This window comes from Sarcophilus harrisii, chromosome 4, assembly GCF_902635505.1.
Source record: "Sarcophilus harrisii chromosome 4, mSarHar1.11, whole genome shotgun sequence".
Taxonomy (NCBI): domain Eukaryota; kingdom Metazoa; phylum Chordata; class Mammalia; order Dasyuromorphia; family Dasyuridae; genus Sarcophilus; species Sarcophilus harrisii.
The window spans coordinates 149,838,458-149,862,646 of record NC_045429.1 but is presented as its reverse complement, the minus strand read 5'-3'; the positions used below and the strand labels follow the sequence as shown (position 1 = coordinate 149,862,646).

The window sequence follows — 24,189 nt, the reverse complement described above, 5'->3', positions numbered from 1 at the left end:
TTTTCTATTTGAATAATGCTAATGATTGATTCAGGGAAGCTAGATGCTGGCCTTAGAATCAGGAAGACTTGTCTTTTATGAGTTCAAATTAATCTTCAGACATTTACTAGCTCTGTGACCATGGATTAGTCACTTGACCCTGTTTGTCTAAATTTCCCCACCTATAAAATGAGTTAGAAAAGGAAATGGTAGACCACTCTAATATCTTTGCCAAGAAAACCCCAAATGCTGTTTTGAAACATTGGACATGATTGAAACAGCTTAGTAACAATAAAAGTCATTGATAGTCATTGCATTTCCACTAAGCAGGATAGCTAACTGTGTTGGCAATATGAAGACATGTAATGTGCCCAAGAGGAGTTTAAGTCTAATGGATTAGTAGCACAGTACAATGGAAAGAGTTCTAGGACTCTCCCAATCAAGTCTGAGAACTTGGGTTCAAATTCCACCTCTAATTTTTATCATTTGTCTTTGAGCAGGAAATCTCACTTCCACTAGCCTCATTGGTTTCTGAGGTCCTTTCTAGTTCCTTATTAAAATATGATTTGAAGTCAGAAGATTTGAGATTAAATACCACCTCTGACATTTATTACTTCTGTGACCTTGGGCAAGGCAAGTAGCCTCTCTCAGACTTAGTTATTCATCTAAAAAAAGAAAGGATTTGTTGCTATGACTTCTAAACTTCCTCTTACCCATAGTCCTATGATTCTACAATCCTAGAAATGTTGATAATTGTAATAACACATGTACAGAGTGCTTTTTTGGGGGGGAATGGGGAGGCATGCATTATTGAAAGGCAACAGGGTATAGTGCTGGCTTTGAAGCTGGGAGCATCTTGCTTCAATTCCTGCCTTCCAGGCTACATGACCCACGCCAAATGACTTAAAATTCTGTTTGCCTCAGTTTCCTCATCTGTAAAATGGGGATGATAATAGCACCTACCTCCCAGGTGTTGTAAGACTCAAATGAGGTAATTGTAAAGCTCTTAGCACATAGTAAGTACTATAGAAATGTTAGCTATTATTATTAGGCAATTCTCTTAAGACCAAAAGTTGCAGAGAAGGTATCAACCTGCATAGGTAGAGGGGATTTCACTCCATTACTGGAATCTCAGATCTTGTAGCATCTCTTAAGGTTTTAAAGGCACTTTCTTAAATGACAAACTTATGAAGTAAACTGCACAAGTATTTTACAGAGAAGGAAATTGAGGGTGATAGATAAATGTCATGCTGCTTATTAGTGTTAAAGTTAGAAGACTCAAACCAAGTGTTCTATTTCCAAATCCAGCTGAGACAGGATGAATTCTCAAGTGCAGCTTCTCCCAGGGGACATCAGTGATACAGTTTATTCTTGTCATCTACAATATGGCAAAGGAAGGGTTCATTTTATAGCTCTAGCAAGATGATTTTGGACTTTTTTTCTTAACTACCTTAGCTCTCACAGGATTCCAATAATAATCTTTCTTCCTGAGACTCAATTTGAACACATGAAATTTTTCATTGCAGCTGGATAAGTCAGAGTACCTATTTTTTGTGTACAATTATCAGTGAAGAAAGAACCATTCTCTTAGCATATTTTCAAATAAGACATTGTTTTCTCAGTTTCTGCCACAGCTTCACATCATGGACCCTGGAGACACAGATAACATGACATATCTATTTAATTTTCTACTGTTTGTCCTCTGTTATGTTTAATCATTGAACAGTGGTTGGAAGTTGGGGATTATAAATTCCTTTTCCTAAGTCGGATGTAAACAGGAGTGACTCAATGCCTAGGCTAAGCAATTTCAATAGACAGTTCAAAAAAAGTATGTATCCTTGGCCTTGAATGCTCTGAAGGAGGGCTGGGATCACACATCCTTGACTATCCTCCCATTTACAAGATCTAGAAGGGCCTGTCTCTTCTTCCCCCTTCTTCTGAAATACTTATTATCTATTAAATGCCATTGTGCATTACATTCCACTAAACTGTGATATATGAAGAAGATTCAGAAGGCTGAGCCATATGAGAACTTAGAATCCCACTCCTTAGGTGAGGAAATAGTGAAGTGATAAGAGATAAACCCTTTAAGGGCAGGTCCTTTTGGGGTTTTTGTTTATCTTTGGCAGTCAGGTGGGTGCAATGGACAGAGCATTGGGTTTGGAGTCAGATTTGCATTCTAATCTGTTCTCAGACACTAACTGTATGATCATGGACAAGCCATTTAACCTCTTTTTTCTTAATTTCCTCAACTCTAAAATGGGGGTAATACCAGTGCCTGTTGTGAGGATCAAATGAAATCATATTTGTAAAGTGCTTGGCAAATGGTAGGTGTTATATAAATGTGTGGGGCCTCTAGGTGGCTCAGTATAGGATGCTGGGCCTGGAGTTGGGAAGACCAGAATTTAAGTTTGGCCTGAGACACTTGTTGCATTAGCCGGGTAAGTGACTTAACCTTGTTTGCCTCAGTTCTTCGTCTGTACAATGAGCTAGAGAAGGAAATGGCAAACCTTTCCAGGATTTTTCCCAAGAAAACTCAAATGGGGTCATGAAGAGTTGGACTGAACTGAATGACTGAAATAATTGAACAACATATATATATATATATATATATATATATATATATATATATATATATATATGAATATAAATGTGTGTTCCCTTCTCCCTTTTCCTTTCCCTTCTCAATATTTGATATAATGGTCTTTCCTCTGGGAACAGTAAAGACAAACTCATCTGATTACTAGATTATGCCTGTTTCTACTAATATCCTCATCATTCTCAATTTACATGTAGATAAGCCTCATAATTGTATTGGTTATAAAGTAGGCATGTTAGCTGGTAATGGTTGAGATATTCTCTAGATCACCTTTGTAATATCAATATTTAGGTCTGAGATTTTTGCATGCCTTTGGTTTCTTCCTCTCGTCTACCTATCTTACAAAACAATTCTGTAGTTCCTTTCCAAATGCCTCAACTCAAATATATTTCTCCTTTTATGAATACTTGGCTTAATCTAGATGTTTTCTTTACCTTTGTTCTCTTTACTACCCTTTCTATCGTGATGTTAAAATGATTTGCCATCGTAAACTTTGCAGATTTTTTTTTTCTTGTTAATTTTCTTCTCTGTTTTCTTCCTTCCATTTTTGTCTGTAAATCGATCAGGAAGATCATAGAATTAGCAAGAACCTTGGAAATCAATAATTAGAAAGTAATAATTTTAATTAAATTAGAAATCAATTGTTTTATAGATGAGAATTTAAGAATTTAAAGAACATAGATTTTAAGTCAGTCAGTTCACAGAGTTATTAAGTGTCTGAAGATTCATACATTCAGACATACACTGGGTGGAAAATGAATTTCTTTCATCTATTAATGAATGATCAAGGTATAATTGAAGAAACTACCTTCATGTAATGGAGGAAAGCTTGCTCTTCTAATAGCCCTGCAGGATGCATGGCTAGCTTCCTCCCACACATAAAGAGGAAGAACAAACCCTTTATTAATATTACATGAACAATTTAAAAAATTTTGGAAAAAAGCCTATGTTAATATTAGCTATCAAAGACACTATGTCAATTTGTACAGTATTCCAACCTAGAGATTGTGGGAGTCGGTAAAAACAGGTATGTCTGGTATCTCTCTTTTCTTTAACCAGGATTTGCTTAGGGGTCCTGTTGTAGGCATTTTGATAAGGTATCTTTAGGGATCTGGTACACATCGGAATGTGAAGCAATGTTCTAAGCCTTTTGTCCTTTTTTTTCCCCTGAATGTGTGTCTTAAGCTCATCTTTACCATTTATCAGTAGAGTTATATTAATTAAAAAGGGGGCAAAGACTGGGCAAAGACAACTTTATGTTGCTAAAAACTTTTAAAGTTCCTGGTTGGTGCTATAATTCAGAATCAAGTTTCCGGTGTGTTTCACTAACAGGTTTCTTGCCCCTAAATGACCAATGCATGTGCTGCTCCAAAAACAATTCAGAAATCTATTTAAGTAAAAGGCAAACAATCTAAAAGATGAAGCACTAGATAGAGAGGTGTTTGTAGTTATGTAAGAAGGATGGTTGGAATTTCTTGCCATAACAGTGTATTTGCTGGGCTCTATCTCCCAAAGCCCATTCTCTGTGGCTCTTGTACATAGTCATCTGCGTTGTGTGCAAAAGACCTATCAACAAAGAGTCCAAACAAGTAGCAAATGTTATTTTCCTATCAGTGACTATTTCCAAGAGGTATAGAGAAGGAGCAAAAGCTGTAGTTTTGATTTCTTGGCTGAAAACCCATGCCACTTCAAATCTCCCAAGTGAGTATGCAGAGAACAAAGGAAGTGGGCAGCTTGGGGGGGGTTATGGGGGGTAGCAGGTTTTAGCTGAGATTAAGATAGGATCAAAGCAACAGAAAACCCAAAACTAAATAAAAATCCTCTGGGGCCCATTTTGGAAAAACTGAAACAAAAAAACCTGGAAGTTTTCCAGGATCTTATATTACTTTTTTCAGGGAAAGAATGGAGTTTTTTTGTTGTTGTTTTTTTAAGAGGGCTCAAGGCAGAAAGTTACTTACTGCATGACTCCAATTCATTCTCTGATTTTAAAGGAGGGAAATATTCTCTTTCATTTTGGGTAAGAGAAAGAAACTGTCTGGCTAGTGTCTTGTGAATGGGGAAGGATATATACTAATTCATACTATCACTTAATAATCTTTTTTCATTTAAGACAGTTATTTTTAGTTTATAATCACAGGAAGAGATGACCTCTGAGACCGACTTAGCTTAGAACTTGTAGAAACATTTCAGTCAGATTCTTCAGAGATTCCTGCATGGTCTTTCTCCATATGATCTATGTTAAGCTTGTACACTTAATGACCTTCTTTGAATGGACAACTAGAGAGAAACCAATGGAATTTTTAAAAACAACCACTAAATCCTAGAAACTCTCTTCACTCTTGTAGATAAATTATGAACCATTTTCCCAATCTGGCTCTGGTACATTGGTACAAGGCTTTCCCCTTTCATATTGGAAAGAACTAATAAGAGTCTTCTCACCGGCAACATCTTTTACATTTCTAAGGAAAATGTTTGTGAAACAAGGAGTGTGGATGAAAAAACCACTCTTGGCTATAAATTACTAACATTGAAACAGTATTGGATAGAAGTTATTGGCTTCAGAATGTTTTTGCCTGCTGTGATTATCCATGTAAACTGCTATTATTAGCAGGGAGTGCTCTTATAATTTTGTTTAGACAGAAAGGAAAGCAATAGTGAGATGTAGCATATATGTATATATATATAGCCATTACAAGTGAATTCCACAAAAGGTAATAGGAATCCACCACGTGATAGTGAACAGTTCTAGTTAGATTTCTGTCAAAGAACCACAATTATAACATAAGAGACACTACCTGACATAAACATCCAAACAGCTGATCTCTTCTATAGCAGGGACAGAGTCCTAAGTCTGTCACTATTTGTTCACCAAGTCATTATATTTTATTCTTACTGGGTGTCACTTTAGGAGTATAAGGCTAAAAATGGTGATGGAGTGTTGCCCTCAGATAGAAAATGAGTTCTGAGAACTGAATCCTGAGGGTCTGTGTAGATGCAGGGTCCTGGGTGATGGGATTAGACTGGAGTCTGGAACTCCTAGGATCTAAGAGAGATCATACAGCATAAGAACCTTAGTGAGTCTCAGGGTCTGCAACAGAAGACCAATGAAAATCTAAACTTTGCTATCTCAGGCTTCATAAGTATACCTGCCTGTTGACACAGCTGTGTCAGACACTCTCTTCCATATTTCCATGTTCTCCTTTAGCTTCCTTTTGTTCCCTCGGTTGCAAATCATGGTTGCACAGGAATGGAAAGGATGAAGAGAATTTTTTATCATCTCCTCAAACATGTATAACTGTAATGTCTGAGCTAGCTCTCTGGAGGACTTTGGGATCAGCCAGAGTCCTTGGTCTTTAGGTGGAGAAGTGAAGGAGGCAGGAGAGCCACCACGTGGCTGGTCAAAGATGGAGTCTGGACTCTGGAGTCTGGAGCCTAAAGTCTTCTCTGACTGAGAGCGCTGTGACCAAGAAAGCTCTGTGTCCCTCTCTCAGCCCTTAAATCCTTCCCTCTCTCAGCCCTTAAATCCTTCAGTATGATTACCTCACTACACCACATTGAGCATACGCAGCCATGAGCACCATGCTGTGATTCAAGTATACCTTTTCAGAGTTCTGGCCCGCTACATATAACATTTATACATTTGTCACAAAAACAAGCAGCAAATAATACTTTTGGAAATATACACTTGCTCCTATATTGTGGATTAGACTTTTGGGGAACTAGCCTAGGAACTTAATGTAGACAATGTCCATGTGTAACTATATTTTTAATTTCATATTTATTTGGACTCACATAGAACTATCTACTAGAAAATATGTAAGAGAAGGAAAACTCCCCCTCTTCCAGATTATTAGATAAACTGTTTTCAGGTGAGTATTATTTATGAATATAAGTTTCCAAATTACTTAAAGTTTGGATTATTGTGTTTTATACAAAAGTATATACTCTCTATATACTATACACATGTAGTTTCTATTATAAGTCATTACATAAGGAACATTCTTAAAGTGATCATTTGGTTTGAATCCATAAAGGGAAAAAATGCATATGTCCAGATTCTTTGCCAAAAGTCTCTTTAAAACAAAAAGGTCTGATTCTACTCTTAAGACAAGAACATATTGTACTAGAGTAGTGCAGTTCACTACTTCTCTGTATCACTAAGACTTCTCTGATTGGATGACAAGAAATAACTGCAAGGTTTGAGCCTCTGTGCAAATAGATCTGCTTTTGGGAATCCTGATCAGTGTGCTTTTCATAATTATTGCAATTCATTCATGACTCAATTCTTAACTGTGCTTATTCTTTTTATAAGTGTTAGAAAGGAAGATATCCACAAGACAAAGTAGAGAGGAGCTGATAAGAAGGGGAGTACTTAAGGAATTGCCTGATCAAGGTGAGGAAATTAACACCATAAATTAAAAATATTGTCGTCCTGAACTCTTTGATGCTTTCTTTCATTTATGTGAATATTACATCTATAGTAGCCACAGCCAACAAGTTAAACAGCAACTCCATCAATCTCTTGGTCAATAAATAGACATTTATTAAGAGTCTACTATGTGCCTGACACTATGGTAAGCAAAAGGGATACAAAAAAGAGTACTTTTGCTTGAACTAATCACACCTGACCAACCTGGAAAAGTAAAAGTTCATAAGAGGTATGAAATTTCAGAATAAACGAGTTGCTGTCACATTTTAGTCCAAACTCAAGAGATCTACAAAGCTCTCCCTGGAGTGGTAGAGGCACACAAAGGGAAAATGTGTGCCTTTCATTTCTTCTTCCATCTTTTTTCTGAATTGACTCTAACATTCTGCAGGAACCAAATTCAATGGCTTGGAATAATTCCTCGTTCAGCTCAATTGTTTCTTCTAGCTGACAAATCAAGACAGACAGATAAAGGAACAAACAATTCCCTCCAGTCCTATTGAACATGCAAGTAACCCAAATTCTCTATTCCAGGCGAATCAATAAGGCATGAAAAAGAATGGAAACCAACTTTAACTTCTCAGTTAAACAATTTTCTTCTCCTTTTCTTGCTAAACCCATTTTCCCAGATCTGTCTTCTCTTGATGTATTTATTCAGTTGAGAGATTTTTTTCTCTTACCCATTCACTTACATTTGTCATTTTCAAGTACTTTTCTTCGTTTCTTTATGTAAAGTGCTTTATAAACTTCAGAAAGTTTAAATACTGACTATTGGTTCTTTATTCTTTAACTAGCTTCTTTAAGCTTTCCACCAAGACTCTTATTCATTAGACAGAAACTATGCATTGTTTAAGGGCAGCAGTGTGGTTCAGTGGATAGTACACTAGACTTTGAATCAAGAAGACCCCTTTTTATGAGTTCAGATTTAGTCTCAGTCACTTACCAGTTGTATGATCCTGGACAAGTCATTCAGCCCTATTTGCCTCAGTTCTACATTTGTAAAATGAGCTGGAAAAGGAAATAGCAAACTAATATCTTTGCCAAAAAAATTCTAAAAGGGGTCACAGAGTTGAACATGACTGAAATGCCTGAATTTTTCTTCCCTTATAACTATGAAGAATTTTTTTTTAATTATTTTTTATATTTAAAAAATTTTTCCCAGTTATACATATATATTCACTTTTTTAAAATACACATTTCTTTATGAATCATGTTGGGAGAGAAAAATCAAAACAAAAAGAAAATTATGAAAAAAGGAGGAAAAAAACAAGTGAATATAGCATGTATTGATTTATATTAAATGTCCATAGTTCTCTTTTTGCATGTGGATGACATTTTCCATCCAAAGTTTATTGGTATTGCCTTGGATCACTGAATCACTGAGAAGAACCAAGTCTTTCATAGTTGATCATTGCACAATTTTGCTGTTATTGTGTACAATGTATTCCTGGTTCTGCTTGTTTTGTTTAGCATCCGTTCATGTAAACTTTTCCAAGCTTTTCTAGAATCAGCTTGTTCATTATTTTTTGTAGAACAGTAATATTCCATTGCTTTCATATGCCATAACTTAGTTAGCCATTCCCCAATTGATGGGCATCTACTAATTTTCCAAAACTTTGTCACCACAAAAAAAAAAAAACAAAAACAAAAACAGAAACTATTGCAAATATTTTGGCACATTTGGGTCCTTTTCCCTTCCCTTATGATATCCTTGGGATACAGACCCAGTAGTGGCAATGATGGGTCAAAGGATATGCACAGTTTTATAACCTTTTGGACATAGTTCTAGATTGTTCTCCAGAACGGTTGGATCGTTTCTTTTTTCTTTTTTTTTTTTTTTTTAAATAGCTTTTTATTTACAAGATATATGCATGGGTAATTTTTCAGCATTGACTCTTGCAAAACCTTCTATTCCAGTTTTTCCCCTCCTTACCCCCACCCCCTCCCCTAGTTGACAGGTAGACCAATACATGTTAAATATCTTAAAATATATGTTAAATACAATATGTGTATACATATCCATACAAGTTTTTTGCTGCACAAGAAAAATTGGACTTAGAAATAAGTTAAAGATAACCTGAGAAGGAAAACAAAAATGCAAGCGGGCAAAAACAGAAGGAGTGGAAATGTTATGTTGTGATTCACACTCATTTCCCATAATTCTTTCACTGGGTGTAATTGGTTCTCTTCATTATTGAATAATTGGAACTGATTTGGTTCATCTCATTGTTGAAGAGAGCCATGTCCATCAGAATTGACCATAGTATTGTTGTTGCCGTATATAATGATCTCCTGGTCCTGCTCATTTCACTCAGCATCAGTATATGTAAGTCTCTCCTGGCCTTTCTGAAATCATCCTGCTGGTCATTTCTTACAGAACAATAATATTCCATAACATTCATATATGGTTGGATCATTTCACAACTACCAACAATGCATTAGTGGCCTACCATGAGAAATTTTTAATGGTACAGTGCCGGTTCATCTAATATCACTTTCTTCTTTGTTTCCTAACTACTGCTGTAGTATATCCTTATTAACATACTTTATTAAAGAAGGATTATTATGTATTTTGAATGTTTCATAATAATAGAATTCCTTCATCTATTAAACATTTTATCAGAGGTGCTACAGTATTTTTTCTAAGAAGCCACTTGAACAGAGATGATTTGATCTTTTTAAGGTTGTAATAATTAATAGTCATAGTAGTGTAGCTGAAGAAGAAAAGCCAGCTACTGGTTATATACCCAGGTCTTTTTCAAAAAAGATGACAAGCATATTTTGAATAATATATGTCACTTTCTCAGAATTCTCACAATTATATATTATTTTTTCATTTGAACATCTGCTCTATCAAGCATTTTGTTAACTATAGTTATGAATTAATTCATACCATCACTAGTTTTCTTTATACCTTTCAAGCTATGTTTTTTCCTATTATATCCTACAGCATCAGTCTGTCAAGGGCACACCAAGCAATCCTGAAATAGTAAGGGTAGGAGGTGTTCCTCTAGCATCAAAAAAAAAAAAAAAATCCTTCAGTAGACTGTATTCAGAGTGACTTTTGTGATCTTTTGGGAGGCGTTGGGAAAGGGGAGGTATTTTCAGAGTGCAAATTAAGAATCTATTTTATAATGTCAACTCTGAGCTATTAATTTTATCTGCAAAGTCAAAACATCTCTGTGCCTTTTTATTTATAAATCTCTAAAAAGAAGACAAAAATTAGAAAATTTAGTTCAAAGACTAGTCATTCTATGTGGGTAAAGATTAGAAAGGCCAAATCTTTGTCTTTTTGTCAGAAGAATAGCAGACAAGATGGGGAGAGAATTGACTTTTTCCAAAAACAGAATTTAAAATTCACAGTTTAAAACTGTGTTTAGTATACTTTTGGTTTTTATTCTCCTCTATCTATGGTGATATTTCCTTGATAGACTAAGGTCTCTTGCACCAACTCATACTTATTTCTTTGCTTTATTTTTCCCTTTTAACTTTTGCAGCTCAATATTAAAAAACATAAAGGGAATTATCACTTAAAAAAATAAGCTGATATTAGAACTGTCAAGGAAATTGCTGAAGTTTACTTTAAACTTTTTTTTTTTTTTTTATCATATACATGCAGGAACATATATTTTATAAAAGCTTACCTCATTCCTCAAGGTTCTGTATGGTGACTGGAACAAGCATCAGCCTTCCAGTTTTCAGCCAAGTGCTTGAGAGAGTAGTTTTCTGTCATCTCTCCAACAATAATTATCTTGAGAGTTTCAGTCTGTTTTTAGCTCTAGCCCAGAGACTGGAAGCTGTTCTCTGCTTGGTTAACAGCCTCTTCTTTTCAATGATGAAGACTCATTCCCTTACTTTAGTTTTCTTGACCTTTAGTACAGTAGATAGTATAAGAAAAGTTTGCCCTCCTATAGAGTTTATGGGAGGAATATAAAAAAATTTCTCTGATAAAAATGGTCTGCTTAGCTGCTATTTCTTGGTGCTTCAGCATGAAGAGTTCTTTAGAGAAAATTCTTCTACAAATCCTAAAAAGTTTAGTTGTCAATCATCCTCTTCAAAAAATATCTAAGGTGTCTTAGTCCTCTGACCATGCTTCTCTTCCCAATTTAAATCTTAGTTTTTACACTAGGAACACTTAGGTGTACTTTTTAACTTCTTGAATAAGTTCTCTTCCTAAATGAATACAGTTCTCTTGCCTCTCCTCACCTCCATCCCATACATGTCTAGCATGAGAAATATGAGTAACTTCCATGGAAGTATGGATTTTTTCAAGTGTCTTTATTCTGTGCATAACCCCTTATTTAAACATTATTCATGATAAGGTGTCAAGATTTAAACTAAGCTTACACACTTGAGTTTATAATTTTCAGTTTCCTACACATCCTCCTCAGTCCTATGTCAACTCCTTAGCCAAAACTCTTACTTTATTTTCCCTGGAATTTCCTCTCCAATTGGTCTTTTTTCTCCTCTTTAAATTGCAGCATTTTTAGAATACAACTTTACATTTTCTCAACTTCTCATTTTTCTTATATATGTAAAACTTCAATAACTTTTATTTCAAGTTATAAAATTTCTTTAATTTTTTTTCTAAAGGGTAAGAATTTTGTTTATATGTTCTTATCACATGCAATAGCTTTTACTTTCTGAGTTAAAAACAGACACTTCCATAAACCATACTCTAATGTTTCATGTGGTGTGGAACTGACCCTGGATTCTTAAAAACTATGCTAGCTACATGCAAGTTTATTGAGTTTAACCAAATAGAAATGATGTTGAATATGTGCAGAAATGAAGTCTCTATACTGTGTGAAAAAGACCAGTCTACCAAGAGACAGAGGGATTCTTTACTAGAAAATAATGAACTTTTTGTGTTTTTTTTTAATACTCTTCAGTTAAGCTTTAGTCTTATGTGGCCCTCTCGTCCTTCCACAGTGACTTTGGTGACATGACATAAAAGATGATAGAAAATACTAAGAATCACAGTTCTTTAATCAATTCATTAACAGTTATTGGTTCTCTTAATGTACAATCTGTATGCAGTGACTGATAAGCTGTTCCACCCTCGGAGAAACTGACATTCTTGATTTATATTAAACAAGACACAGAGAATTTACAGCTAAATGAAAGTTGAACTTATAAATACTCTATAAAAGAAGTCAGTGAAGGAGTTGGGAGAGTCAGTTTTATTTTTTATCCCAAAGCAGCAAGAAGTGATATTTCATGGGATACTTATCTCTCTCCTTTTGTAGTGCTTATATTGAGTATAAGAAATAAACCATCATAAAGATATTCCTAGCTTATGTACTATACAATGCAGAAAATGAAGTAGAAAAATTTTATGAATAATCTGATAAAATCTACCAAACTAAGTGTGTATATATAGATATATATAGACATAGATATAGATATTGAGTAACTTTAATACAAGATGGGCAGATAACAGCAAAAAATTATGCTGGAAAATGATATTTTGGACCAAGAAATGAGAGACCAAAGGCTGACATACTGCACAAAATTCTCTTTGTATAATTTGAATCAGAAAGCTTGACAAGAGAATCACCTGTATACAAAGACAGATCATCAGTTGATTAAAGGTCAAAGCATCCTAAACTTAAAGGAAGTATATTGATCTTGAATATGATTATAGCAGTTCTAAAGTAAATTATATAAATATTTGACTCTGAAAAAAGGGAAATAAGTAAAATTAAGGAGATTGAATGTCACTATTTCTTTAAAAAATTTTTAATAGTACAAAACAGTTGCCACAAAAATAAGCCAGAAGGACCCAGAAATGACTTAAGCCAGCAAATACTTGATTTTATTTTTATTTTTTTTGGCCAAGTAAAGATACATATTGGTCAATGGAAATATTAGAATGTAAGTATAAGAGTATAAGATGAGAAGCAGTGAGCAACATAAAATAATAAGATAGTTAAGGAGAAAATGAGCTTGTAACTGTTTGTCATAGCATCCAATTGTCATATTATTTTGAAGGCATTTTCAGATGACATTGTAAAGAAAACAGCATGGAATGAAGAAACTTGTTAATTTTTCTAGAGTAATCTTTTATCAAGAACAAGAGTGGAACCACTACATTCAGAGTCTATCATGGAAGTATTCATTGTTTTGTGGACATCACACTGGTATTTAAGAAAATGAAGACGAAAATAACAGCTGAATCTAATAATGTATCTCAGAATAATTCATGCTTAAAATGATGATTTTTATGCTGTCTAAAAGCATGATCTTTAAAAGAGTAGAAATGTTCATATATATTTTCACCCAAAAAAAGACAGCTAAGAAGAATTGAGCAATCACCAATCCATATGTACGTACATTCCCATCTCCACTAATTTTTTTTATGAATTTTTGGCACATAGAGGATATATATTAAATGAAAATATGAGAAAGGAACAGGTAGACTTTCACAGATGATTTTTTTTATAGCAAATCATACTTTCACAGTCACAACTAATTACTTATTGATTTTTTAAAAACCATTGCCATAAAACAATTTAATCAACATCAAGCAAAACGTAAAATAGAAATATATTCCACATAACGTCATAGGATCATAAATTTACAACAGGAAGTGGGGTCCCTAGAGACTCCCTCATTTTCCAAATGAGAAAACTGAGGCCCAGACAGGATGAGTGGCTTGCCCAAGTTCACACAAATAATAAATGGCAGAGGCAGGATCTGAACATAAACCTTCTAACTCCGCATATTGATGAATGTCATGGAAGATGTCTAATACAAATTCCAAACAGAGGAAATCCCTATGAATACCTAAAATTCTCTAAACATTTTTATGAAAACGCCACAGAATTAATTAAAAATAAGACTGAGTACACTTGAAACCCTCTTCATTGGGTTTCATAATCAACTGAAAGAGATGAGGTTGTGCAATCACATTGGGAAAACGAATTGAATAAAATCAAATTATTGCCCAAACTTTGGTTGAAAAGGAAGCAAGTCAAGAGAGTAATCATTAGTTATACTGGGGCAGATGCTGCAAATGTTCATATCATAGGGTTTGGGTTCTCCTTTTTGGCTATTTTTGGTCCGTCCTTCCCTCCCTCCCTCCCTCCATCCCTCCTACTTTCCTTCCTTCCTTCTCTCTCTCCCTTCCCTCCTTCCTTCCCTCCTTTCCCTCTCCTTCCCTCCCTTCCTTCATCCCTCCCTCCTTCCCTCCCGCCTTCCTTCCTTCTTTCCCTGTCTCTTCCTTCCCTTCTTTCCCTCCTTCTCTCCTTCCCTCCCTTCCTCCCTTTCCAATTTTTTAGCACTATTTTCCCCTAATGCCATATGACTGCAAATCATAGAACACTAAGATTTCAGAGGAAATAAAACTAATTTTAAGTAACCCAAAGGGTAGATGCAAAGACATGGCAAATGAAGATAGGCTATGGAATATTACTATGGAATTTTTTTTTTAATGTGTGACATAAAAGACAGGATATCTGTAAATGCAAAAGAATATAGGCTGTTCTCATAATGATGGTGATTTATGGTAGTTTTGCAAGCTGAATGTTCTATTGGCATCTAAAAGTTAATATCTTCTCATTTCATTGAGCCTTTTATGTCACATATGAAAACACTAATTTTCTTTGCCAAGACATCTTAAATTTTGTCCCATTTTTTTTGTTTCTAAATTTAAATACCAGTTATATAAATCTATGAAGGAATTTCAATTATGGTTTGAATATAAGATATGTAAAGTTCAATAAAGTTAAACAGTAAAATAGTTTCCACATTTTTTTAAACCACTAACCCAAGGCAAAGAAAAAAAGAAAAATAAGGTTAATTCATTTTGCATAAATATATTATTTTCTGGAGCTGCTCAGTCATACACAGTGAAAACCAAAAAAAAGTTTGTAAGCCAACATGAATATATTTGAGAAGTATTTTTCTCTTTTCCACTTGAATTTTTATTTTTATGTCATTTATCTTGAGTCTAAGTAAAAAAAAAATTTCATTAAAGAATAAGGATCCAAGATTGTAAAACATTATTTCCGCTTTCCTACCCTGATCACATTTTCCAGTTTTTAGTTTTAACTTGAATTTATATACAGTTATGCTCTTTAAATTTTATTTTGGTACCAGATATTTCTACTTACAAATTAACATCTGAATAATTAATGCCTTTTCATTTCTCTTTTTTCACTCATGGTATGATTCTTCAGTATAAATTTTATTTTTATTTAATAAAATTGCATTCCCATTTTTTGTCAAGTGTTTGAGGCAAGGCTAATAAGTTATACATAAAAGTTTAGTTATGCCTTTTTCAACACAGATTATTTCTAAAGTGGGAATATCTAAGAGTAAACACAGCTATAAGAAATAATGCTTAGTAGCTTCTTCACATTTACTTAATTAAAGCCATTATTAATTTTCTTTTTTAAAAAGTACTTTTATAAAAATACTTTAGAAAAGATGCTTTTTCAAAAAAATTGGAAGTCAAGTTTTGCTTTTCCTTAGGCCCACTGTTTCTCACTCAGCCCTCATTTCCTGCTCCTGGATTTACTGCAGACACCTGATCACCTTGAATCCCACTGAAAAACCCCTGAGCTAGGCAATCTACTAACTTCATTCTCCCAGATAGCAAAGAATATAGGTGTGGGCCACACTACTGTGTCAAGTGGGCACAGACACTTAACCTTTTTATGTCATAAATCCTTTGGCCTATCTATCTATCTATCTATCTATCTATCTATCTAGAGTTGTAGACCCTTCCTTATAATGTTTTTCAATTTATAAAGTACATAGGATTATAAAGGAAACCAATTATATTGAAATATAGTTATCAAAATATTTAAATCCCAAATTAATAATCCCATATGCAGGTTTATTATGTCACCTTTTTGGCAAAAATCCCCAAATCCTTTGCTTTGCTTTATTGCCCCTAGTTCTGTCTTCAGTGGATGTTTTATAAGATTTGAGACAATATTTTTATATAGAGCTATTATCACACTCAAATGAAATATTAAAATTCAGAATTTCTTCCTAATTTTTCTAACAGACTTAGAAATGGTTTCTATATAAAACAACAAATGTTTCCATTAAATAAACTGAATTCCTAAAAAATTTTATTCATTACATAAACTCTATAAGTTTTAGAAGTAAAGGCTACTAGAATCATCCTGGACTACCTAATTTCATCTTTTCAAAGTGTAATAGTTGTGGAGTATTTTTATATTTAATTCTAAACTAGTATATGATGGATTAGTGGTCTCCTCTTGCTTAAAACATATTCATGAAGCACACATGTTGTTATTTTCATTTTACAGAAAAAGAAATTCAAATAGACATAATATAACATATCCAAGGAATCAGTAATTTTCTAACTTTGAAGTCAGTCCCTCTTCAACAGGAAAGATACTCTTTCTTGTAATTAGATTTACAGGTTTCATTTTCAATGGAAGTTCCAAATTCTACACACACAAACACACACACACACAATCAGTATTTTTAAATGCTTTGGTAACCTTTGGGTTCTTGTTAACCAGCAAAGCAGCTAACAAATCACAGGTCTAATCTCTTGAAGTATGCAACCTTCAAATTACTTTGACACTCATGACTTAAGTTTTTGCAATAAACTCTACAAACAACATGACATCAGTGTTGTTTAGACTGAAAATCCTGAATGAAGGACTTGGATTGCAGATTGCCATTCTATTTTGGATAGTGTCCTTTGCTTTAACCTGCATGTGAGTGAAAAGCTGATGACACGTACCTTGAATCTCTTTTGTCCCATTTCAGTTTGTATGTTATTTTTCTTTGAGCTTATTGAATGACATACAGGTCTGATTAATTTTATTCTTTTTAAAAAATATACTAAGCTACTAAATTAAAGAGGCAGAGAAAGCTTTTCAGGCTTTGTAGTGATGTGTTGTGGCAGTAGAGAAATGTTAAGGAATGTACTTTGAATTTTCATGTTAAATAGATATCAGTTTGGAATCACACATAATTTTTAAAAATTGATGTTTTCCCAACATTTCCATGAATAATAATGACATCAAAACTAAAAAGTCTTTTTTTCTCTAAATCAAAGGTTTACATTTTTACCTTTTGTTTGTATTTTGATAACTGAATTTCAATATAAAATTTTTTTTTTGTAATTCTATTTACTTTATTTTATTTCATTCATTTATCTTAAATTTTTAAAAACATTATTCTAAGAAGAGATCCACAAGCTTCACTATAGTTGTCAAAAGGACCCTGGCACAAAAAAAAGATTAAGACCCCCTGCCCTTGATTATCTTGATTCTTGAAAAAATACATAATTATACGGATTATAAAGACTCCCTCAGTCTTTCCCCCTTCTCCTCCTTCCTCTCTCTCTGTCTCTTTCTTTCTGTTTAGTTGATGTGGACAAAAATACCACAAAACATTGTGATGATTTGGTGACCAACTTTTTCATGATTGCCTGGATAATTACCTAAATTTTTCCATATTCTTGCCTCATTAAATGTCTCCAGCTTGCTAGCAATTGTTACAACTTATACTCAGATGATGTAGTCTTCAAGAATCCAGGCTTCCTCCACACCACAATGAGATACTAATACAAGACTTTAGCTTACACAAAAAATTGGTGTGCAATGCTGTCAGAGAAAAAAATTCTGACTGAAGAAAGTACTTTTGGAAAATGTTCATGTTTATCACTGATAATTTGTCTAACATTGTCTGCTATTGATGTATTTGCATTTGTGTTCTGTGTTTTACTGATAATTAAAATGTTTATAGCATTTTTCAGGTTGTTCTTTTCATTGTTCCATTTCTGAGTGAAATAGTTAAATATTTAAATGATAGACATAAAAATACCTAAGCTGGAGGGAGCCTCCTTCTCCAAAAATGTTTATAAATAGGATATTTCCCCAATGATTTATAATGGTTTAGATATTATCTTTCTAAGAGCTATGATTCTGTAGCCTTTTTTCTATTGCCTGAACTTTTTAGTAAAATCTAATAAAATAATAGATTTTTCTTTTTTTTTTAGGGGACTTTAAAATTCCCCAAATCTTATAATACTATTCCAAAAAATGGGAAAAGCTGATTCTTGAGAAAGCTGTCAAGTTAGACAACTAGGTGTTTCTTTCCCCATTTTAGATGGAGATGTAACTGTAAACTTTGAAAATTCAAACGGGCACATGATACCCATCGGAGAGGAGGCCACACAAGAGGAAAATGTAGTAAAATCTGAAGAAGGTAATGGCTCTTTGTCTGAAAAAGCAACAACTGTGGAAGAAAAAGCAGAAGATAAGAAAGGTAAACTAAAAAGAAACTCTAGTCCTTTTTTCTTCAATACTGCTCAACATTGAGCAGTAAGTCTTAGGTTATCAATACTGCCTCTAATGTCAATAGTGGCTCTTGAAGCAAGAACTGGCTAATACCTAAATAGATAGAAGATAACTAGAATTTAAGTAAAAAGACTTTATATAGCATATGAAGTAATTCCCCATATACTTCCATATGTTCAAAATGAAATTTTAATCTATCATACCAAGGAGAAAGTTCAGATTAATTTAGTTTCTTTAACCAGCATCAGCATACTCATTAAAATGTAGCCTGATTTGGGCCAATGTTTGCTGCTATTTGTGCCCGTTATTTTAGAAATTTAGAAAAGCATTTTTTTTCAAAAATTCTGATAGTATCATCTGAATCAGTGCTTGTACCACAAATCTTTTAAGATAGTATACCTAAAGTCATTGGTACTCGGGGCTGCATATTTTCACACCAGAATGAAATATGAACTATTTACATAGCATCCATAATATAGATAAAACACCTGCTTGCTGCTTTCTCAGTAATTAACAGTCTCGATTGTTTGCATCATTCTTAGATCTGAACAGGAAATCTAGTGAGTGAAGCTTTATTATGAGCCTTAGTGAGTCCTGATGCTGCAACAGATTGATTGCCTTCAATTCTGGAAGGCCTACTAGCCTTCTTCAAACTGCTCTCTGGGGGTAAAAGGGCAGCAACATGGTAAATGAGACTTGGGCCAGAGTTGTTCTATGGAAATTTCAAGAACTGAGCCCCCAGCTACTCCAGCCCTTATTTCCCTTTGTGGTCTTCCAAATATATCTTCTTAAGATGAGGTGAAAAGGACAAAAGAAGCAAAAAATGGTATCAATCTAAGGTCTTTTTAAAAAGTCTACTTACTTTATAACCTCCTGTCAAAATAGACTTTCTAAATCAAAGGGAAATGTTTGACTATTCTTATGCCAAGTTTAAGTTTTACCTTTAAAATATAAAGAAAGGGTCTTTGACTATGTATCAAAGACAGTTTTCTCAATCCCTTTTTGATAATCTTAAGGACAGAATGTGAGACTTTAAAAAACAATTTAATAAAGGACAGAAGAACACAAAGAGTTAAAGAGTCTAAGGTAAACAGTTGATAGAAATCTCCCAATTGAAATATGTAGCAGCATATTATTTTTTTTAAGTCCAATTGTCATGTGCTACCAAACTGTTACACTTCAAATCCATCTGTGACTTGTCTATTGAGAGATAATTTTCACATTCATGAAGCATTTCCTTCATTGCCTAACAATGTCATCTTTAATGCTTACAGGGTTGTTGTGTGATGTCAGTAGTCCAACTGGCTTGTCTTCAAATAAAGCTTTTCCTTTATCGCAACATAATGAAAAGTTGCTGACAGCATTGTGTAAATTAGATTTCTGCAGCTTTGACATTCAAGAGGGAAAAATGGTGCCTACATTTCATAGGTAGATAGATTATTTGTTATATCTGTATTATAGTTCAAGCCATATCAAATCTCAAAGAGATTGAAACTGCATCCTAAACTTGGTTAGTTTGCAAACAAAGAGCTAGGATCCTCACTAAATTGTAAACTGTGAAAAAGAAAATGATGGGCATTCTTTTTGCATTTTGAACAATACTTTAAAAATAACCTCTAAATGGTGTTAATTTACTCCATATTTTGGGATATCAGTATTATGCTTCCTTTTCAGCTTAAGCAAGGTTTCTCCAGAATATGAGTTTGTTTATCTGCTAATAGATGTATTAGATTCACTCAACTCTGCCTTGTACTTTTAAAGCCCAGGCTAATTTATACATACATACGTATACTCACATACATATAATTCTTAGGATATAAATATTTCAGTTGAAAATTTTAAAACATCATTGTCAAGTGAGAAGAGAAATGATATGCATTGGATGTGAAAGTGGATGGATTGTCTCTGTTCTGGGGATGGATGTCCTCGTACAATGATATTTATTTGGAATCTTTTAACCCTCTTTCATGTGTACCTTGGAGCTTTTTAATATCTCTTATTTCCACATTGGAGTATTTTATTATGTCAGAGAATCACTAGAGTAGCAATTCTTAAACTTTCTGTCAGGGATCCTTTTGGCAATCTGATGAAACTTGCACTTAGAATAATGTTTTAAATACATAGCTCTACAAAGGACATGAATTATACTGAAATAGGATAACAAAATCAAATTCCTGATTTCTAGGTTAAGAAATCTGTTTTATAGAATTACATATACAGGTGATAGGTAGCTCTTTTGGATGGTAAGCAAGGGCTCTAGAGTTACTTTGTTACTGCATTAGTTTCTAGAAAGCTATCAGTCTACTACCATTTTTCTCAACAAATTCATTTAAAATTGAGGGAAAATTGGTATACAATCTGCCAAACAAAATTTGAATTTATATAACAGGAATCTGAAATTATTTACTTGTCCTCAAGACTTGTTGATATTTTATAGAAGTTTCAGTCTGGAAAAGGGAAGGACTTGCCTTCCATATATATTTCTGATTAGAAGTCGTGATCATAGATATAAGTTGTGGGAGTCGTATACCGTATATTAAAATGACAAAATTTCAGAAAACTAGTTTATATGATGTCACTAGATTTGTGTGACTATAGAATAAGACAGCTTTTAATCTATTTTTCATAAAGAAAATTTATTTTTCCTTTTTAAATTGGTAGGCAACAATTCTTTAGCTAGTGAACAGTATTCTCTAGACACTCATTTTGGTCTATTACATTTGTATTGCCTCAGACACTCTATGCCTTGATGTGTTGTACAAGAAATAGAAGGCTAGTCTTTCTCCTCAAAAAAAAAAAAAAAAGAACATTACACATGAAAAAATACTTAAGGACAAGGACAGTGCCAGTATAAACATACAAGTGGATGTAGTATAAGCTGAGCAGATAACTCTGTGGTGACCCACTGTAAAAGAGCAAAGTCACAGACTTCACTTCTGATGAGCCTAAGGGGACTTCCAACATTGGCAAACCTAGGGTAGTTTGTTTATTTTTCTCCCAATGGGGATTGTGATTCCCAGATGCTAACGAGCAAGTGGTCTTGTTCCCAAACTATGAAGTCTACTTTCTTGAGGATATGACGTTAAAGAAACAGCTTCTGGCAACAAACAGAGAGATCCCAGGAGGGAAAAGAATGAGGCTTTAAATGCATGACATATGTTATGAAAGATTTGCTTGCCTCCAATATAATGTTAAGCATGTATGTCATCAATAACAAAAGTTTGTTGAACACTTTTCACAACCTAAGCACCATGTGAGACACTGCCTTTGGAATTCTGGATACAAAGAGGTATTTGACACAGATTCTGTCTCCAGTTTGGTAAGCATTTAAGTACTTGCAATGTTTCATTTACTGAACTAGATACTGGGGATACAATAACAAAAATAAGGCATTTTCTCTATTCAAGAAACTTACTGGAAAAAAGCATTATTAAGAGAAGAAAATTATATACAAAATTATATACAAAATATGAATATGTAAGGAATAGAGGGAAGGAGTCCTAATAACTGCTTTAATTAGTCCAATATATATAGAAAGATAATAATACCAACTTACCTAATTCTTCCCACATAGGCAATCCATAAAATAAGTGTTAAAATAGTTTAAAGGAAAGAATGATCACCATGAGCTGGTATAGTCAATGAGAGCTTGAACATAGCTGGGGAAAATTAATTGAGTTTTTTATGGTGCCCAGAGCACTCCACTATGCTTCTGTGTGAATGGATTGGGGGTGGGGATGGGGGAATGGGATGGGGTGAGGGCCACTGTTGCCAAAGAAATAAAAATCATAGCTCCTGTAATTAAGATCCTTATCTTGATAGAGTACATGAGTTTTCACACCACATTCACCAATATATGCAATTTAAACAAAGTTCTCTTTATTTAAAAAAAATCATTTTTCTGATCTTTAGTCATTGAAAGTCAGAGCCTGTGAAGGCATTGTTGTATTTTATCATGAACTAAATCCTGTTTAGTCCTCAATTCTTAATGCGTTAATATTACAAACAGTCAATGCTAAGGGAAAACCTACTGAATAACCCAAAGCAGTTTGAAGAGTTTATTTTCAGGGACTCTTTTATCAGCACCAAAAGACTGATCTTTCCACTTAGATTCCATTAATGCATTTCCAGAGGTTGTTATTTTTAATATCCCTAAATGGTCTTACTGCAAAACAATCAAGTGTGGGTCCAAGATCTCTGTTGTGCCTAAGCACTTTCCAAAAAAAAAAAAAAAAAAAAAAAAAATCAGAGGTTATTCTGAAGGTAGGGGAGGAAGGGGCGGCCTGCCATGTCAGGGGCATATGTGGAAGCCCTGCAAGTAAAGAGCTGTTTATTCTTAACTGCACAATGCCAGATCTAATATAATGTATGGAGTCTGTCATTTCTTAGGGAGTTATTGAATTTTGACACTGCTCTTTGTACTGCACACCGCAATGAGATTGAGCACAAATCATTTTTAGGTATATTTGGCAAGTATTCTCTGCATCAGATAGAAATAACTTGGAGGAAAGTCCTTGGTGGCACAAGCAAAAGACTTGTTGCAGATCAAAGGGCAGTGATGTCACAAGTCATGACAAGAAGAGGAGTCATTGTTGCTCCTGTGGAGTGCTTATTTTAAATTCTTAACTTACAGGCTACAAACTCCTGCAGAGTTATGGCATTATTGCAAATAATCTTCAAGTCTATATGCACACCAAGCACTGTCATTTTTATTTCAGAGTTTCAACAAAATATGCTCCATGGGTTTTGTGAACTCATAGACAAAGTATGGTACTGCTTTCTTTTTGCTATTAAGAAAAATAAATATATGTTCAGTCCATTTGGAATGAAATATAAATTTTTCATTGCAGCCTTTTGCCATTACATATTTTATTTCTCAATAATATTAATGGCATAACTATTCTCATATAAGAACCAGAGGAATATCTTGATGGTAAAAGAAAATATCTCCTGAAAACAGTTGGTCAGTAGTATACTTATCATATATCAGTCTATTTTTAGTTTTTATTAGGGCAGGGGTTTGATAAAATCCAAAATAACTTGAATGTGAATGAAATACTCCTGGAGTGGATTGCTACCACTTTGGGGAATAGAGATTTTTGTTTAAAACTAATCGTGTCATAAAAGTTTATATAAACCCTCACAGTAACATGAGGAGAAGTTGGTAAGTAGGTGGCTTTCCTATTACTGTTTTATTCAGAGAAAAGCTGAAATACTCAGGGAATGAACCATACTTTTCTTTGTCTTCTGAGTCTTTGCTTTTGTCCCATGCATTGCTTGTTATAAGGAGAAGAAACCAAAAACTTTCTTTTTGACTACCGAAAGTCAAATAAAACCATCTAGCTGCCATTATCTGTCTTGTTCATTGTTTTTATGTGACCTGTGTCTGTATCTGTTGGCTTCTGTTCACTTTCTCATTTGTAGAAAATCACTCTGAAACATCGGCACACCCAGTTCCAGCTCCTCCTAAGCCCAAGCCTAAACCTAAACCCAAAAAAACAGCTGCACCTCCAAAAGGGGCTGCTGCTGTACAGGCAAGCCACAAGGGTGATGAAGCACCACCCAGTAAAAAAACCACCAAGGCTCCTGGTAAGCAGCCCCCCATCCCTCCACCCAAGCCGACAAGCCGAGGGGTGACCCGAGAGGTCGGTGAGTACTGCCCCTTTTTTGGTGTGGATGGCGTACATGCATGCCTGGCTCTCAAGAGGGTGTTGGGTGCTTGGCCTTGGGTCTTGCACTAATTGTCTCCTTTAAAGGTAGTGGACTGGTATATTTAAGCAAAATGACAGCGAATCTAATATTTTTGCATAAAGCAATACATTTGGAATTTTCTTGAAATTGAAATGATCTTTGTTCCACAGGTTAGGAGATATAAACTAATATACTTG

The 24,189-nt window shown here is 34.2% G+C and overlaps 1 protein-coding gene across 3 annotated transcripts in view; it reads left to right on the top strand.

Annotated features, from left to right (window-relative positions):
• PHACTR2 (phosphatase and actin regulator 2) overlaps positions 1 to 24,189 on the top strand; it is a 247,294-nt gene that overhangs the window by 155,881 nt on the left and 67,224 nt on the right. For 2 of the 3 annotated variants that reach the window (XM_031937682.1, XM_031937681.1), the window contains exons 3-5: positions 6,891 to 6,971; positions 18,111 to 18,269; positions 23,726 to 23,950. In XM_031937682.1, coding sequence (XP_031793542.1) covers positions 6,891 to 6,971; positions 18,111 to 18,269; positions 23,726 to 23,950 — 465 coding nt within the window. The remainder of the gene's footprint in view (positions 1 to 6,890; positions 6,972 to 18,110; positions 18,270 to 23,725; positions 23,951 to 24,189) is intronic. The other variant, XM_031937684.1, reaches the window with a different exon arrangement.